The sequence below is a fragment of the Maniola jurtina genome, chromosome 27 (assembly GCF_905333055.1).
Source record: "Maniola jurtina chromosome 27, ilManJurt1.1, whole genome shotgun sequence".
NCBI lineage: Eukaryota > Metazoa > Arthropoda > Insecta > Lepidoptera > Nymphalidae > Maniola > Maniola jurtina.
The window spans coordinates 4,613,270-4,631,542 of NC_060055.1; the positions used below are offsets into that span (position 1 = coordinate 4,613,270).

The 18,273-nt window shown below is 37.1% G+C and overlaps 1 protein-coding gene across 1 annotated transcript; it reads right to left on the bottom strand.

Annotated features, from left to right (window-relative positions):
* Window positions 1-139: 139 nt before the first annotated feature.
* Window positions 140-14,803, bottom strand: LOC123879107 (homeobox protein MSH-B). Its single transcript, XM_045926646.1, has 3 exons — window positions 14,084-14,803; window positions 1,282-1,430; window positions 140-711 (listed from the first exon to the last, which is right to left on the bottom strand). Exons 1-3 carry the CDS (start codon window positions 14,364-14,366, stop codon window positions 202-204), a joined length of 942 nt encoding a protein of 313 aa, XP_045782602.1. The 5' UTR covers window positions 14,367-14,803; the 3' UTR covers window positions 140-201.
* Between the last annotated feature and the right edge of the window lie 3,470 nt (window positions 14,804-18,273).

Consider the following 18,273-nt stretch of genomic DNA (forward strand, 5'->3'; position numbering starts at 1 on the left):
TCAAACTTCTTTGAGTAGTCGCCATAATATTCTCTAGGCACAGATAATAGACGATTTTAGCGGGAACTTTGGTTACGTTCGATATTCAAAATTTTATCTCGTTCGGATACGCTTCAGCTAAAATAAATAACACAAAGAATTTATGTCCATAAAAATTTAATAATAACTAAAAAAATACAATTTAATAAGCATAAAGAGAGCCTAAATACTAAAATTTTCTTCCAGTCTTCTTAAATGGTCGACATTCGATTCTTGACTTGAATTTAAACTTAGAATATCATTCTTATACACATCCAAACTTCTTTGAGCGGTCGCCATATTGGAATAGACTTCTCTAGGCACAGATGATAGACGATTTTGCGCGGGAGCTTTGACGTTTGAACGTTCGATATTCAAAAAAGCCCTGTCGTTCGGATACGCTGACGGTAAAATGAACGGGATTTCAGGTTTTGGTATGTTTCTAAACATGTTTCGTTCAACAATTTGGCTTTGGGGTACATTGGCGATGTGGTTAAGCGATTTCGCCCACTGCTGTTGCTGGGTGGGTTGCAATCTGTTAGGATAGTTGAAAATCCAAAGTCGGTCGCCTACAAACATAGGTCTCGGTGTAATAATGCCTAGGCTATTGTAATACTGTTGAGCTAGGATTTCGACATCGTTCGTGTATTTTCTTTTCCATTTTGTCCGACGATTTTGGAACCATATTTTTATCTGGAACAAGAAATGTTTAAGTTAAATGCCTTTGCCGCCAAACTTACCAACATCCATAGAGAGAAGTTGATATAGGGCTCTCTCTGTTATGTAATCCCTTAAAAATGACAAAGAGAAAAAGTCAGTCGGCGTTAACCATTTTGAGTGGCTAACCAATCACAAACGAACCTACGTTTTTCGTACTACAGTACTACTCTTTTTTTTTCATTCATTATAATGGGCAAGCGCTTGACCACAATCACACTTGATGGAAAGTGATGATGTGGTCTAAGATGGGACGTGTTTACCTAGAAGGTGCCTATTCACTCTTATTTTTAAGATAATCGGATTGTAATCGGTAGGAAACGCAGATCGCGGAAGAATACTCCACCCGTTGCACTATTGTCGTACCCACTCCTGGCACAAGCTTTACGCTTATTTGGAGGGGAATGGGGAGCCATGCTATAATTATGTGTAATATTCTTTATAAAAAATAAAAATAAACTGATGTGCGCTTATACTCTGCTTAATATTCTACTATAGGTTATGGGCCCAGCATGCTTCCACTGTTATATTTTTTTGGTGTATTACCTGGGTCTCGGTGAGGCGGAGCTGCCTCGCCAGTCGTCCTCGCGCTGCCACGGAGAGGTATCTGTTCTTCTCGAACTCGGCCTCCAAGCTTTTGATCTGTTGCGCGCTGAACGCTGTCCTGGCCCTCTTGCCTCGAGAGCTGCATGAACCTGAGAAATACAGTCAACCTTACCTATTGCGACCGTTATAGCGTTTAAACTATCGTGAGTTATTTTCATTATACTTAAATAATGATCCCGGCTATACTTTGTAGTTTTTTTTTTTTTTTTTAAGAATATTAGCCATATGCTTATCTTGACTAATACTCCCCTTTCCCCTCCAATTAAGCGTAAAGTTTGTGCCAGGAGTGGATACGACAATAGTATAACTAAAAATACAACAACACAACAGACAAGTACAATAATAAAAATTTTACGAATAAAAATCATAAAAACGGAGGGAAACGCAATAAGATGACGTATCCGAAGATAATTGTAATCTTATCTAATTCCTAGTTCCCTGGAAGATGTGACTCTATATTACCAAACTACCTGCGAACTCTTACTTTAAAGAAAAAAAACACTATTACAAAGACTTAAAAACTCCTTCGAAATTGATCCTTCGCGGTAACAATTTAAAAAGTAAAGTGACGTTTATTTTGGCGCGCTCATTAGCGCGGGAAGCGCACCAAGATGGCGCATCCGACACGTTGATATATTGCCTCTAATTACTCATGGTCTGAGGTGTTTATTGAAAATAGTTGTCAGGTGGCGAAGGGACGCGTCCGCTTGCGTTATCAAACTTCCTTATTTTAACTAGTTAATTCATCATCATCATCATCATCAGCCTGTGGACGTCCCCAATTGGGCATAGGCCTTCCCTATAGAGCGCCACCACAACCGGTCCACAGCCTTCCTCATCCAGCCACTTCCCAACAGCCGCTTTATATCGTCGGTCCATCGTGCTGGAGGGCGTCCCACACTACGCTAGTTAATAATTTTTTTCCATTCCATCAACATCTACTGCTGGACATAGGCCTTTCCAAGAGCGGGCCAACAAACACGGTCCTCCGCCTTCCTCATCCACCCGTTCCTCGCCACCTTCTTCAGGTCATTGGTTCAGCGGATTGGAGATCGTCCCATACTGCGCTTACCGGTGCGCGGTCTCCAATCCAGGATACGTCTGCCCCATCGGCCGTCGGTTCTTCGACAGACATGGTCCGCCCATTGCCACTTCAGCTTGCTAATCCTTTGAGCTATGTCGGTTGCTTTTGTTCTTCTGCAAATTTCCTCATTCTGGATTTTATGCCTGAGAGTGATACCCAACATAGCTCGCTCCATAGCCCGCTGAGCGGCTTTTAGTTTACGGACGAGGCTCATTGAAAACCTGAATTTCCTAAACCTGAATTATCTGAATTTCTTAAACTGTACCCTTTCAAGTAAAGATTTTTAACCCCCGACCCAAAAAGAGGGGTGTTATAAGTTTGACGTGTGTATCTGTGTATCTGTCCGTGGCATCGTAGCTCCTAAACTAAAGAACCGATTTTAATTTAGTTTTTTTTGTTTGAAAGGTGGCTTGATCGAGAGTGTTCTTAGCTATAATCCAAGAAAATCAGTTCAGCCGTTTGAAAGTTATCAGCTCTTTTCTAGTTACTGTAACCTTCACTTGTCGGGGGTGTTATAAATTAACTTACACTTGTTATATAAACATGTGAGGATGATACTGCCATTGGCGCAATTAAAATGCCACAAGCCTACTTTGTCGTATTAATTTACAAATTGCGAAATACTAAATTATTTTTGAATTTCACGGGCAGACCTGTGTCATGCACCTTAACAGGGCTCTCTCCGTCACTTACTCCATACAATCGTAGTTCCAATTTCATTTGAATATTAAGCAACCAAAGTCTATGAAATCTTGCAGACATATTCTAGAAACTAATATCTGTGCCTGTGGTGTTTTAAATTTTTCTAAAAATATGTAGTTTTAAAATTAGGGGTTCAACGATTTGTATGTTAATTTTTAAGACCGCGTAACTTTGAAACCGAATATTTTAACAGCAATCTGGAAAACCACAGGCATAGATATTTTTAGTTTCTAGAATATGTCTGCAAAATTTCATGGACTTTGGTTTGCTTAGTATTCAAATGAAATTGGAACTACGTTTGTATGGAGCGAGTGACGGTGAGACCCCTCTTAAGGCTATCGTTGTCAACGATCCCCCGTCGATTTCCTACGTATGATATTATTGTTCTTATCTCTATCTGCCCTGGTTCGTGCATTCTCGGTTCCTAGATCGGTACATTTGTGATAACCAAATTTCAAATTGCTGTGATTGGCTGAATTTACCATGTTCTTGCTGCGACAGTGAGTTTGAGCCACTAGCGGAACAATGTTAGCCGGTCAGAAATGATTGCAATTAGTCAACCTGATTGACGTCCGCGTTCTGTTTTCGATTACAAAAAAGAAAAAATTGTTGTTGCAATCATCATCTTTAGCAAATAGTGAAAGAGAGTCGGCCAATCAGAGGTCACAACTACCGTCACACTTTCTGTCACACTATGGCAGTAGGCATACCGAGTAATGAAAACAATTTTTCATTCTGTCTAGGTCGAAGTAGGGTTGCCACCTGGCTCTTTTTGATTTACAGGCTACCACCATCAAAAATACGGGGTTTAGATTTGAAGAAATTTGAAAATTTGAAGTATTTGAAGAAATAGGCGGTGGTTCTCTCTGAAATGCATGGAAAGCCTATTCAGATATTTCAGTTTATTTGTAAGTTTTGTATTTTTTCTCTGTATGTTGCCGTGTCTTGATTGGTGAACTGTGTTTGCAATGTGGTTTTAAATAAAAGATTTATTTATTTAAATAGCTTTTAAAAACTCTTAGTGTTGTAAAGCAAAATGTTATACATTTCATGCATACAATATTTTCATTTCAACTTAAAATTACATTTAATTTGTAATTCCACCTTCACAGTATCAATACTATGGCCGTAGCCAGGAATCGATTGCGGGAGAGGTTTTATTAGGGCCAGAACTGAATCCTGTCATGAGGAAAAAAACATTCGCTCAACTTTATGGGCTAATTACCTGGTTAGTGGAATTTCGCCTTTCAATTTGACAGTGAGATAAAATACAACAATAAAAAAGCGCGAGCGCAGTGATCGTAAGTGTTTTTGGTTCAATACAGAAAAAATTAAAGTGAAAGGGAAAAGAGTGTAGCCATAGCAAGATTTTATTTTTAAAGCTTCCTATCCATACTAATATTACGAATACGACAGTATATCTATTTGCCTATCTATTTGTTACCCTTTCACGGCCCATCTTCTTTACCAAAATTTTGGTACTTACTATTCAGAGGTAACTTGCATCCCAGACATTTTTTTTAGGCGGCTTTTTAGCCCGGAAAATCCCCCACGGAATTTTTAAAAATCTAAATTCATGCAAACGAAATTGCGGGGTTTACACCAAGTAATAGAAATTCAAAGCGCGAGTGAAGTGAGCGCGAAATGTTTGATATATTTCCAAAAAAAAATTGGTAAGCAAATGCAAGAAATAGTGTAAGTATTATTTTAGGCTTAGGTTTTTGACGGCTTCTCAGGCGCAGTCGCCATTTCAAAATTTCTGGTCTGGTGGGAGGCTTCGGTCATGGCTAGTTATATGGTTAGTATGGCCCTAACGGCCAAGAAGACTGCATCATCACTTACCACCACTAGAAAAGATTAAAGTCACGGGCTAACTTGTATAAAAAAGGCTTACATCCTCAAACCAAGCCCCGCCGCCTTGGCTACGACCATGATCAATATCGAGTGGGTTTCGGCTACGCATTGCCGCAAAAGGAAAATATTCTTTCTACTGGACATAACGTCAGTGTTTTATTTCGCCAGCCAGCTCCTGCTGAATTTGTAAAAAACCGGCCAAGTGCGAGTCAGACCCACGCACCGAGGGTTCCGTATTCGGGTATTTTTTCCGACATTTTACTCGAGAAATCAAAAACTGTTATGCATTAAAAAAATATGCATAAAAATAAATAAAAATCTGTTTTAGAATGAACAGGTAAAGCCCTTTCATATGATAACCCACTTGATATATGTAGTTATCTTACTTTGAAAATTGAAAATACTAATATTTGTTCATGAACACATGACAGACGGATAGAAGGATAGATGGACAGACGGACAGACGGAAAGACTGACAGAATGACAGACAACGAAGTGATCCTATAAGAGTTCTTTTTTGCTTTTGACTTACGGAACCCTAAAAATATTTAGTTTTATTTGCCCCGTATTTTATTTTCATAATTACAGGTTTCTGTATCCTGAAATACGGGGTAACCAGTAAAATACGGGGCCTCTGGCAACCCTATTCGGAAAACACTGTCACATTCAAGTTAATGTCAAATATTTTGTTTTCAATTACAGAAAGCTGCATCAATCATTATTACAATATTTTCTTTGTTGTGATTGGCTGAATTTTTGAGTTTCAGCCAATAAACAGACTGTTTGCCAATTAAACGTCATAACAATATAAATGCCAGAAAGTTTAACCAAATAAAACAAACTTAATGAGAACCTAGTGAGAATGCAAACGGCACACAATTTATAATACATATTATGTTAGTCGTATATATAATAGATATTATAGTAGTCGTTCACTTTGGTAATAGTCAGATTGTCATCAGTAAAATTGATATTGGTTGATGTATCGTAAATTATTGTTTCGGTGACAAATATTTTTAATATCTATTTATCTTTGAACAGAGTGGAATAGAATGAAATGGAATGGAATACAATGATAAATTTTTATTCCTGTAAACTTTTAGGTAAACTTCAAAGTGTTTTTGGATGGTCAGAAAAATTTACCACTGGTTCGGAATGCCATCCCTACGTTTTCTAGGATTTCGTACCTCAAAATGAAAAACGGAACTCTTATAGGATCACTTTGCTGTCTATCTCTCTGTCTGTCGTGTGTGTCAAGAAAACCTCTAGGGTACTTCCCGTTGACTCAAAACCATGAAATTTGGCAGGTAACCTAACTGCGTAATTTTGGGTAGTTTTTTTAATCGATAAAGAAAGTTTGCGACATTGTTCAATAAAAAATTTGGATTCCAACCCCTCAATCCTGATGTTGCAGGGGACCTGACTACTAAAGCTAATGGGATTTAAAAAGTGTCGATTATTAATTGATATTGAAGGTATCTATACCAAGTAAACACTTTGTCGTTGACCTCAACCCTGACGCTGTAAGAAATTGCATTCCTAAATCCTGGTGATCCCTCGGGATTTGAAAAGGATCATCCGTTTAAATATTCTTACGTGATACAGAAACAAGTTGCATCCCGGGGACGGGCTATTACGGAGAGACAACTTTTGTTCTGGGAAATGAAAGGATCGGGATTTTTAAAAACCTAAATCCACGCGAGCGAAGTTGCGGGCATTAGCTAGTTGTAAATATATTTAGAAGCTACTATAAGATAATAGATAAGGTACTTATTTCCTTATATTTTTATTGTATGGCAGCGCGCGGTTTTAAATTATAAATTGCACGTCCTGTCCTTTTCTGTAATACATTTTTTTCTCAATATCTACCGCTTTATCTCATAGCAAGAGTCCGTAAGACATAATACTGTGAAAATAGCAAAATATACAATTTTTGCAGTTTCCACGTCAGTACCTGTCGAATTTTTCTAACAGTGTAAGCAGCAGAGCTGAGTTTACCATCTAGTGTTGATATGTGGGTGTTCCATAGAAGCTTTGCATCTAACATTATACCGAGAAACACGGGGTTCTCCTTTATTTTCAAGATATGATTATTTATCAATGAATTTATGTCATTTAAGGTCCTGGTATTGGGCAGTGTGAATTCAACACACTTAGATTTCTTTGCATTTGGAAGTAAATTGTTAGCAATAAATCAGAGAGTGACCTGTGATATGGCATTACATATAGTATACATTGTCAAAAATTATAATATTAAAGCTGTGCGTATTGCGTGAGGAATAGGTTGCAAGAGAGTTGCAACTTGCAGGGTTTGATGCATGCGCTATTGCCAGCAAACATGAGACATATTTTTATCTACAGGCAAAGTCTACGCATAACGGTAGGTAACGCATACGTCTAACGCAAGTTGAAATGTACCAGTGTATTTAGTTAGACCTATCGACAAGTTTGGAGTTGGGTGCAGTCTAAATGTGGCCCGTGTGTTTAGACTGTCAGTTTCTGTCAGTTTCACGTGTCGTCCCCCGCACTTCACCACCCCGCTTGCACAAATCGAGACAGCACGAAATTTTCAAGATTTCTGGGTGTAATTTCTGGTTTTCGTAGTTCCCACATAATTATAACAATATAAAATATATAACGATAATTTTTTTACTACATAATATTCATTAAATTTTCTAGGTCTGTGGTTTTTCCAAATTTCATTAAATTGCTTCGTTGTCTAGAAAACCGAGCACAAAGTTGGGCCTTTTTTTAAAGAAAAATACAAATCTTTGAGCCCCTGTAATTTTAAAACTACATATTTTTAGAAAAATCTAAAACACCACAGACACAGATATTAGTTTCTAGACTATGTCTGCAAAATTTCATGGACTTTGGTTGCTTAATATTCAAATGAAATGGGAACTACGATTGTATGGAGTAAGTGACGGAGAGAGCCCTGTTAAGTCAATTTCGTAACCAGATAATATTTTTTCCGCGTCAAATTACCTCGAATGTGGTACATTCTCATATTATTGGATCGTTAAAACTAAAATACAACTCTAATAATGTCTTCAGTAATTTCTTTAACGGTCGTTGTGAGTGGCGGTAAATTGTGTGGGTGATAATCTATTTATAAAATCATTATCCAATTATGTGTAGTAAATGTTATTATGTTCATCCATACTTCCATACTTAATATTATAAATGCGAAAGTGTGTCTGTCTGTCTGTCTATCTGCTACCTTTTCACGGCTCAACCGTTTAACCGATTCAGACGAAATTTGGTACAGGGTTAGCTTATATCCCGGGGACGGACATAGGTAACCTTTTATCCCGGAACATCAAAGAGTTTCCACGGGATTCCCAAAAATCCATCTGCTTAACTGATTTGTTTGAAAGGTACCTACCGAGGTAGCTTGCGTCCCTGTAATTGACATTAGTTAACTTTTTATCCTGTAAAATCAAACAGTTCCCACGGGATCTTTAAAAACCTAAATCCACGCGGATGAAGTCGCGGGCATCCTCTAGTATTCCATATTTACATAAGTACTTATCCAATATTCTAATAGTTACCTACTATCCTAATCTTACCAGTAATATAATGTCCTTCCCCAAAATGCAATCATCGTCAAAATCGATTAATTTGATGGGCCATGGATAAGACAGACAGACAGAATATACACTTTCACTTTATAATAATATTATCTTAATACATATTATAAAGCGAAAGTGTGTGTGTATGAGTCGCATACCTTTAAAAACAACGCAAATGACTGCGTCACAAATATGTCAAAAATAATAATTTCCGAAATAATGACTTAAAATTACGAGAATTATTCCATTTGTCATGTAGGTATAACAAAGACTACAATAGAACTCAAAATAAATTCATTAGCGTCTAAAAATAACTCCATCCGTTCAAAAGACAATATAAAACATGGCTCGTACAAGTTTAAAACTCTACAACACTGGTAAAGCAATTAATGTCAAAGTATCGTCACCTGTCAACGGCTAACAACTTTTTTCGCGCCATTGTAAACTACCGCCATTATAAATACAGATTAAAAATTTTCATCATACTTTTTAACTCGATAGAAATAAGTTCGAAATTCGAACGTTGCACAGTTAAAAATTAGAAACAATAAAATTGTCGATGACCGCTTGACACACGCGCTTTCGTTCAAAAACCCGTTCGGTTTCAGTAATAGAATTTTACAGCTTTTTAATGATCTCCCGACCACTAACATTTCAGACGGGGAGTTTCTTTTCATCTTTATTTCTTTTTTTTTTTTGGAACGGTGAATAATTACTGGGTAGAGAGATTTAGCTAACAAGAGTCGGGACGGCACGGAGATTTATCTTTTCGTAACAAATTTAGAAAATGAGACATCAGTTGCGTTCGGGAATCGTTTTATTTGCCGCTGGAATGGAACGTCATGGAAGCAATTCAAACGGCTAATTTGAAGCGCGGCGTGGAAAGCGCGCTTTCATAATGACGACCACGACACGATTTCTATATTATTTTTAGTCCTTTTGGCACCATACGGCCGTGGCTAGATACCAACCGTCCGTATCACCCGGTAACCATACTAAGTACTGTACTAAAGCCGTGCCAATGATTTAGGTTCCGGTTCGATGCCGTGGTAGAAACCGATAAGGGGTATGGGCTTAATAAAACTGCTATACCCTTTCAAGTTAGCCCACTTCCTTGTTAGACTGCATCATCACTTACCACCAAGTAAGATAGCATTCGATGGTTAACTTATAAATTGCAACGAAACAAAAAATAACTACATACTTAGACATTGGCGCGAGGTATGCCTACGCACCTTTTGACACCTATGAGCGTGCTTCAAAAAAAATTACAGCTATACAATGCGTTGAAAATTGCAAAGCAATGGCGTTATTAGTTTTGTGCAATGATGCTACTGAATGGATTTGGCTGTAATTTGAAATGGAGATAGATTATACCCTGGATTAACACATAGGCTACTTTTATCCCGGAAAATCAATGAGCTACCAGGAGATTTTTAAAAACTTATATCCATAGGAACGAATTCGTGGGCATCAGCTAGCCATAAATAATTTCATCGTTTAAATCCTTGAATTAAAAGTAATGAACTAAACCTTGTTCTATCACTTAAATTCTTCGGGATAAAAATATGTATTCTATCTTCCTTTATAGAATACGGGCTTTATAGGATACGAGGTACTGAACCAATGCTGACATATCCGTCAGCATTGGTTCAGTACCTATTCAAGCCCTGAAAAGTAACAGGCCGACAGTTACACGTGGAACGGACAAAATGTCCCAAAAAAAATAAAAACGTATGACTAAGGTCTTGCGATAATTATGTCGTATAGTGTGAAAAGTTTCATTTTCTGTTGGCAGATTGTAAAAAAATTTGCGCGGTAATTTTGAAAGTTATTTTGCCGTCATTAAGAAAATTTTAAAATCCATAAATTTTTATTAAACTACATTTACAATTTCAAAACGTTTAAATTTCTGAAATGACTCTTAGCCCGCTATTTATTACTACAAGTGTAATATAATAATACATAAATGTAGTAAATAATGTTCTAAATTCATACTACTTAATAATATTATAAATTCGAAAGTATGTTTATGTGTCTGTTTTTTTAGGTTTCCGAACGGAACCCTAATAGGATCACTTTGTTGTCGGTCTGTCTGCCTGTCTGTCTGTCTGTCTGTCCGTCCGTCCGTCCGTCGTGTCTATCAAGAAAACCTATAAAGTACTTCCCGTTGACCTAGAATCATGTTTGGCAGGTAGGTAGGTCTTATAGCACAAGTACAGGAATAAATCCGAAAATTGTGAATTTGTGGTTACATCATTTTTACATTTTCAAAGTAAGATAACTACCTATACCAAGTGGGGTATCATAATATGAAAGGGCTTTACCTGTACATTCTAAAACAGATTTTTATTTATTTTTATGCATAATAGTTTTTGATTTATCGTGCAAAATGTTGAAAAAATACCTGAGTACGGAACCCTCGGTGCGCGAGTCCGACTCGCACTTGGCCGGTTTTTTTTAATTTACTAACTAGCGCTTGGGACTTCGTCTGTGATGGCGTTTGCTGGCGCGCGTGCTGTGCTTCTTTGGAGTGTTTTTTTTTTGTTAAGAGTGGCTGGTTTTTGTGTTAGTTGGTGTTTTTTGGTGGTGGAACTGACTGGGAAGCGCTCTAAAGGGGCGCCGCGCGTATGTCGGCGGGCGCCGGCGCAGACGGAGTCCATACTTGTATAAATTCAATAACTTGAAAATATCACAAACTTGACATTGGCTAATCAGAGTAAAGCCAGATTTAAAGAAAAAAAAAACTAGCGCTTGGCTGCAATCAGAGCTGCTGGCAAGTGATGATGCAGCCCAAGGTGGAGCGCGCTTGCTTAAAAAGATGCTTAATCACTCTTGACTTACCTAAAGGTACCCTACCTACTTTTCAAGTGAACGGGAAAATTGGTTCACGGCCCATTAACTTAACCGATTTTTGATGTTTGGTATGGTACCTATAGAGATGGCTTGCGTCCCAGGGTCGAATGACTTTACGAGGTCTATTAATCCCGAAAAATCAAAGAGTTTCCACGGGATTTTATAAACCCCTAAATCACATAGACACAGTCGCGAGCATCATGGTCTATTTGGTACAGGTGCCTATGACCTATGTCCTCTCCAGGAAAAGTAATTCTTCATCGAAATGCAAGGTCTGAGGACAAACCAGATACTTAGACCGTGAAAAATTAAACATTCACAAGTGTAAATTAAAAATTTATAACACCCCCGACAAGTGAAGGTTACAGTAACTAGAAAAAAGCTGATAACTTTCAAACGGCTGAACCGATTTTTTTGTATTATAGCTAAGAACACTCTCGATCCAGCCACCTTCCAAACAAAAAAAACTAAATTAAAATCGGTTCGTTAGTTTAGGAACTACGATGCCACAGACAGATACACAGATACACACGTCAAACTTATAACAACCGGTAACTCATGTTCACGAACATCGCTATTGCCATACAGTATTATCATGTGTGTGCGTATGTGTGTATGTGTGTGTGTGTGTGTGTGTGTGTGTGTGTGTGTGTGTGTGTGTGTGTGTGTGTGTGTGTGTGTGTGTGTGTGTGTGTGTGTGTGTGTGTGTGTGTGTGTGTGTGTGTGTGTGTGTGTGTGTGTGTGTGTGTGTGTGTGAGAGAGAGAGAGAGAGGGACATACACACTAGCGCATTTATAATATTAGTAAATAGGTAGCTAGTACATAATATGAAAGGATGATGAGCCAATGAAATATTTTTAGTTAAATTTAAAACAGATTATAAATTGTAATCATGTCATTTATTCAACACTTAATTGGCGCCAAAAAGGATTATGGCGTCGTTAGAAGCATGGCGTAAACGTCAATGGGCCGCGAAGGCGCGAAGTTATGGTTTTTTATTTTTTTTATTTTTTAAATTCTTTTTTATCTGCCTAAATGAAATATTAGTGCTTCGAGTTACATTCTCTCCTTTTACAATGATTAATTTGTAAAACTATCTTTGTGGGGTTTTTAAAAGTAACATCGCTTTTTTGGTAAAGATGTTGAAAAATTGCGTGTTTTATTTTTATGAGACATCCGTTTGAGTTTTTGCTCTTATACCTACATTTACTGTTTTTGAAGTTGGAATAAAAACAAAGATTCTGGTTGTTTTTTAGGGTTTTGTACCTCAAAAGGTAAAAGGAACCCTTATAGGATCACTTTGTTGTGCAAGAAACAGTTAAAAATTATTTTGCTATAATGCGCCAACAGGATAAATCTGTATGGTCAAACATGCAGTTACAAGCTAAGCACCGCTTACCTCCCCAACCAAGCAATAAAGCCAAGTTCCCAAGCAAGCACTGCCACCACCACTCACATGCAACACCACACAAGACTTTTCCACTACTCTCGACGCACGTTTCGCCCCGACACCGGAGCATCCTCAGGAGATTGCGACTTTACAATGCTGTATTGTCAAGTCTGTCCGTCTGTCGTGTCTGTCAAGAAAATCTATAGGGTACTTACCGTTGAATCATGAAAGGGAGATAGGTAGGTCAAATAGAACAAGTAAAGGAAAAAACCCGAAAACTGTGAATTTGTAGTTAACTACATCACAAAATAAATTAAAATGTGTTCATAAACAAATTAGTATTTTCAATTTTCAAAGTAAGGTAACTATACCAAGTGGGGTATCATATGAAAGGGCTTTACCTGTACATTCTAAAACAGATTTTCATTTATTTTTATGCATAATAGTTTTCGATTTGTCGTGTAAAATGTCGGAAAAATACCGGAGTACGAAACTCTTGATCCTTTAGAACCCCGTGGGATCACCAGAATTTAGGAATGCAATTACAATGGCATATCTATTATTGTAAATTGATTACTTGAAAAGAGCAATCGCCGAGTTTCTTGCTGGTTCTTCTCGGTAGGAACAGCATCCCGAACCAGTGGTAGATCATTTTGACGATTAAAAAATCACTTGTAAAAGTTTAATTAAATAAAAATATTTTGAAATTGAAATTGAAATTCCTTACAGCATCAGGTTTGAGGAGTTGGGTCCTCGAGGTCAACGACAAAGTCTTTACTTGGTATAGGTACCCCTAATATCATTTTATAGCCGACAGTTTTTAATTAAGCTTCGGTGGTCAAGTCCCCTGCAGCTTCAGGATTGAGGAGTTGGAATCCAAATTTTTTATGGGACAATGTCGCAAAATTTCTCTATTGATATAGCATATAGATATTTAACCCCGACCCAAAAAGAAGGGTGTTATAAGTTTGACGTGTGTCAACTGGTACTGTGTAGGTATCTGTCTGTGGCATCGTAGCTCCTAAACTAATGAACCGATTTTAATTTAGTTTTTTTTGTTTGAAAGGTGGCATGATCGACAGTGTTCTTAGCTATAATCCAAGAAAATCGGTTCAGCCGTTTGAAAGTTATCAACTCTTTTCTAGTTACTGTAACCTTCACTTGTCGGGGGTGTTACAAATTTTTAATTTACACTTGTTTAGCCACAAAAGATATCGAAAAACTCTCATACTTGTAACATATTTGCAAAGCATTGCAAACGCACCTTTAACTGAAAATTACCTGATGGATATTCAGTAGATTTGGCTTCCATGAACTCCTGCGCATCGCCCGCCGTAGAACTCTCCACATCCAACTGTTCAGAACAACTGCTATTTCCATCATCTTCATTATCCTGTTCTTTATTATAAACCAAGTCATCAGAAGTGGAAGCTTCATGGTTATCACTAACAAACTTATCAGCGAGCAAACTGTCTATAGAGAAAGGTAGTTTAACTTCTGGTTTATCTATTTTCACATCGTTTTGTATTTCCATTTCAATGGATTCTGATTTGATGTCTTCCATATTAAATTAATTAACACTTTTAATTACATTTACTTTTTAATTTAAGTAGGTATTAATTTCTTGAGCAAATTTTTTACTGATTTAATTTGTTGCAATTTCAAATTCGTTTATATCTTCCGGTCAATTTAAGACCTTACAATAAATAACCCTACAACCCCTTTTTTAAGTTATGGTCCTAATTTAGATTTTTTTTAACTTTTTGCGTTTTTGATAAAGGTTTCTTAACTTAATTGTTTACACTACCTACTTAACTTAGTTCTTTGTCTATACTACTTATAAAATTTGATTTTCCAAAGTTTAATAGAGCAACTCAGCCTTAGCCATAAGTAATGTAATTTATAAAAAAAAAAAAGAAAAAAAAAAGAATGTATGTTTAATTTTTGTTTCTTCATAATTTAATTGCTTTTGGTTCACTGTAACTTTTCTGGGAAACTTTCACAGAACTCTGAAGAATTTCACCAACTACCTACTATCGTTCTTAGCGTCTTTTTAAATATTGGTTCTATTCACAATTTAGCTGACTTTTGTTCACAATAACTTCTCTACGAAAGTTTCACAGAATTTAAATGAATTTCACCAATTACTATGCGTATTATCGCCACGTCTTCGTCCGAAGAACTGAAACCTTAAGAGTCCTCATTAGAGTCAATTTTTTCTAATCCACCATCTCACATCTCACCCACAACAATAATTTAAACTAATTCGAAACTTAACGACGCGTTTTTATCAAATTGGAATACGAAATCGACTGACTTCGAGACGTTAACTGAACTACTGAAATCGTAAACCTGAAATTTACTAACCCTTATGTTCATTAGAAATAAGGTTGAAAATCCGTTGATTGGAAAGCATCTGGCAACGATTCCATTTCAAATGAAGATGGAAAAGTTCGACTAATGGGCGTTAGAGTGAATGACAAAATTGTATGCCACATTTAAGAACTGCACAACGAAATTTAAACTTTATTACTAATTAGATAGAGTAGATTTTAGATTTTGGTGGATTAAACGATGCAAATAGCTCTCAAGCGTCAGTTTCAAAGATATAATTAGCTTTAAACCAATGGGAAGGCGGTAGGCGTGGTGGATGCGCAAGCGCATGTCCCTCGGTATATCAAATTGAAATTTATTTAAGGATCCCAGTGAAATATGTGCTCGGGCATTAATTGTGATAATTATATTGTTAGTTGGTTTAATTGGACACGTCTCCCGGTCGAGATTCTCTAGTTTGTGAGCCTTAATGAGTGTATTGAGTGAGCTTAAACGCGTTAGAGTCGTAACAACTAATTAGAGTTGAGTTTGATTTGTGTTTGAGTTTATATTGTCTGTTTGGGCGACTTGGTTTGTTGTGATTTAGATTTAGTGCTGTTCCTTTCTCTTTGTCACTATAGAAGCTCTTTGAATCGATTGATGGTCTTAAATTAGCATAATGTATAGAGACTGCATGTTTCATGGCTAATTTAATACTTGGTACCTATTTGGAAAGCTAAGTCATTGATATACATATACTATGACCTACCTACTCAAAAGATACCCAAGGTATCTAAATACTTAAAATTTCAGAAATAAAAATCGGTTAAGTGCGAGTCAGACTCGCGCACCGAGGGTTCCGTACTCGGGTATTTTCCCGACATTTCAAAATCTGTTTTAGAATGTACAGGTAAAGGCCCTGACACCCTACTCGGTATAGTTATCTTACTTTGAAAATTGAAAACACTAATAATTTGTTCACCAACACATTTTTTTTGTGATGTAACCACAAATTCATGATTTTCTGATTTTTTTCTTCACTTGTGCTATCAGATCTACCTACCTGATTCTTCAAATTTCATGATTCTAGGTCAACGGCAATTACCTACCCTATAATTCTTGACAGACACGAGGGACGGACAGACAGACAGACAGACAACAAAGTGATCCTATAAGGGTTCCTTTTTTTCTTTTGAGGTACGAAACCCCAAAAATTGTTTATCTTGGAAGTCATGAATGAGGCTCTTTTAAAATGCTGATGGTGAACCAAAAAAAATGCCCAATTCCAATATTGACATCCTCAAAACATAATTCCATCCGAAACCACCGTTCTTCCATAATAGAGATATCAATAAATAACACCTAAGACCCCGGTTCGTGCCCTTTTAAATAACCGACATATTTTGTCATCATAATTAGGACGGGATTCGGGATGGCGCTTAGCTTTTTTTTGTCACTTTTTTAGACAAAGATTGATGCGCGTTCAGCCCGTTTAGAGGTTGGTTAAGTGCGAGTTCTAATTTTAAAAATAGAACACTACTAGCCGATGGCCGCGACTTCGCCCGCGTGGATTTAGGTTTTTCGAAATCCCGTGGGAATTCTTTGATTTTTCCGGGATAAATAGTAGCCTATCCAGGATATTATCTATCTCTATTCCAAATTTCGGCCAAATCCGTCAAGTAGTTTTTGTGTGAAGGAGTAACAAACACATACACACACACATACACACAAACTTTCGCCTTTATAATATTAGTTTGATTAGTGTGATAATTGTTTCAAAGTTTAAGCTCATCTATATATTCTACAAAGTTGCCTCTATCAAATTCCAGGACGCAAGCTACCTCTGAACCAAATGTTTCATGTAAATCGGTTAAATGGATGGACCTTTGAGAATCCCGTGGGAACTATTTAAGTTTCCGGGATAAAAAGTAGCCTATGTCCGTCCCCGGGGTGCAAGCTAACTCTGTACCAAATTACATCAAAATAGGTTAAACCGTTAGGCCGTAAAAACCTAGCAGACAGACAGATACACTTTCGCATTTATAATATTAGTATGGATTCTAGACTAGAAGATCTAAAAAAATTGAGTATTTGTATTCCGTTTCTATCTATAATGCAAATTGACATGACTGCTTCAATTCGTGATATTAAACTTATTTTTTAACCCCCGACCCAAAAAGAGGGGTGTTATAAGTTTGACGTGTGTATCTGTGTATCTGTGTGTCTGTGTATCTGTGTATCTGTGTATCTGTGTATCTGTCTGTGGCATCGTAGCGCCTAAACGAATGAACCGATTTTAATTTAGTTTTTTTTGTTTGAAAGGTGGCTTGATCGAGAGTGTTCTTAGCTATCATCCAAGAAAATTGGTTCAGCCGTTTGAAAGTTATCAGCTTTTTTCTAGTTACTGTAACCTTCACTTGTCGGGGGTGTTATAAATTTTTAATTTACACTTGTTCATACAAACCTTCAATGGATCAACAAGTGTAAATTAAAAATTTATAACGTCCCCAACAAGTAAAGGTTACAGTAACTAGAAAAGAGCTGATAACTTTCAAACGGCTGAACTGATTTTCTTGGATTATAGCTAAGAACACTCCCGATAAAGCCCCCTTTCAAACAAAAAAAACTAAATCAAAATCGGTTCATTAATTTAGGAGCTACGATGCCACAGACAGATACACAGATACACAGACTTTTAGAAATAGCCTTGGAAAGCTAGTATTTTTACTAATTGTTGTCAACTGAATAATTAATGTCCACTAATGGACATAGATTTCTGGACAGACTTCCACACGCTACAATCTTGCTCCTCAGCGTCGCTATCCAGCGGTTCCCGCAGACTCGCTTGATCTCATTTGTACACCTAGTAAAAGAGAAAACGAATAAGAAAATCACACTTCACACTAATATTATAAAGGCGAAAGTTTGTATGTGTGTGTGTGTGTGTGTGTGTGTGTATGTTTGTTACTCCTTCACGCAAAACTACTGGACGGATTTGGCTGAAATTTGGAATGAAGATAGATAATATCCTGGATTAGCACATAGGCTACTTTTTATCCCAGAAAATCAAAGAGTTCCCACGGGATTTCGAAAAACCTAAATCCACGCGGGCGAAGTCGCGGGCATCGGCTAGTTATTTATATTTTGCATTCTCCTAA

Excerpts from the sequence above, each read along its gene's own strand:
- LOC123879107 (XM_045926646.1), bottom strand. The coding sequence starts at position 14,366 with ATGGAAGACATCAAATCAGAATCCATTGAAATGGAAATACAAAACGAT. Across the intron at positions 1,431-14,083 it reads ATCTACTGAATATCCATCAG|GTTCATGCAGCTCTCGAGGC; the intron begins GTAATTTTCAGT and ends TGTATTTCTCAG. Across the intron at positions 712-1,281 it reads TCCGCCTCACCGAGACCCAG|ATAAAAATATGGTTCCAAAA; the intron begins GTAATACACCAA and ends TTCTTGTTCCAG.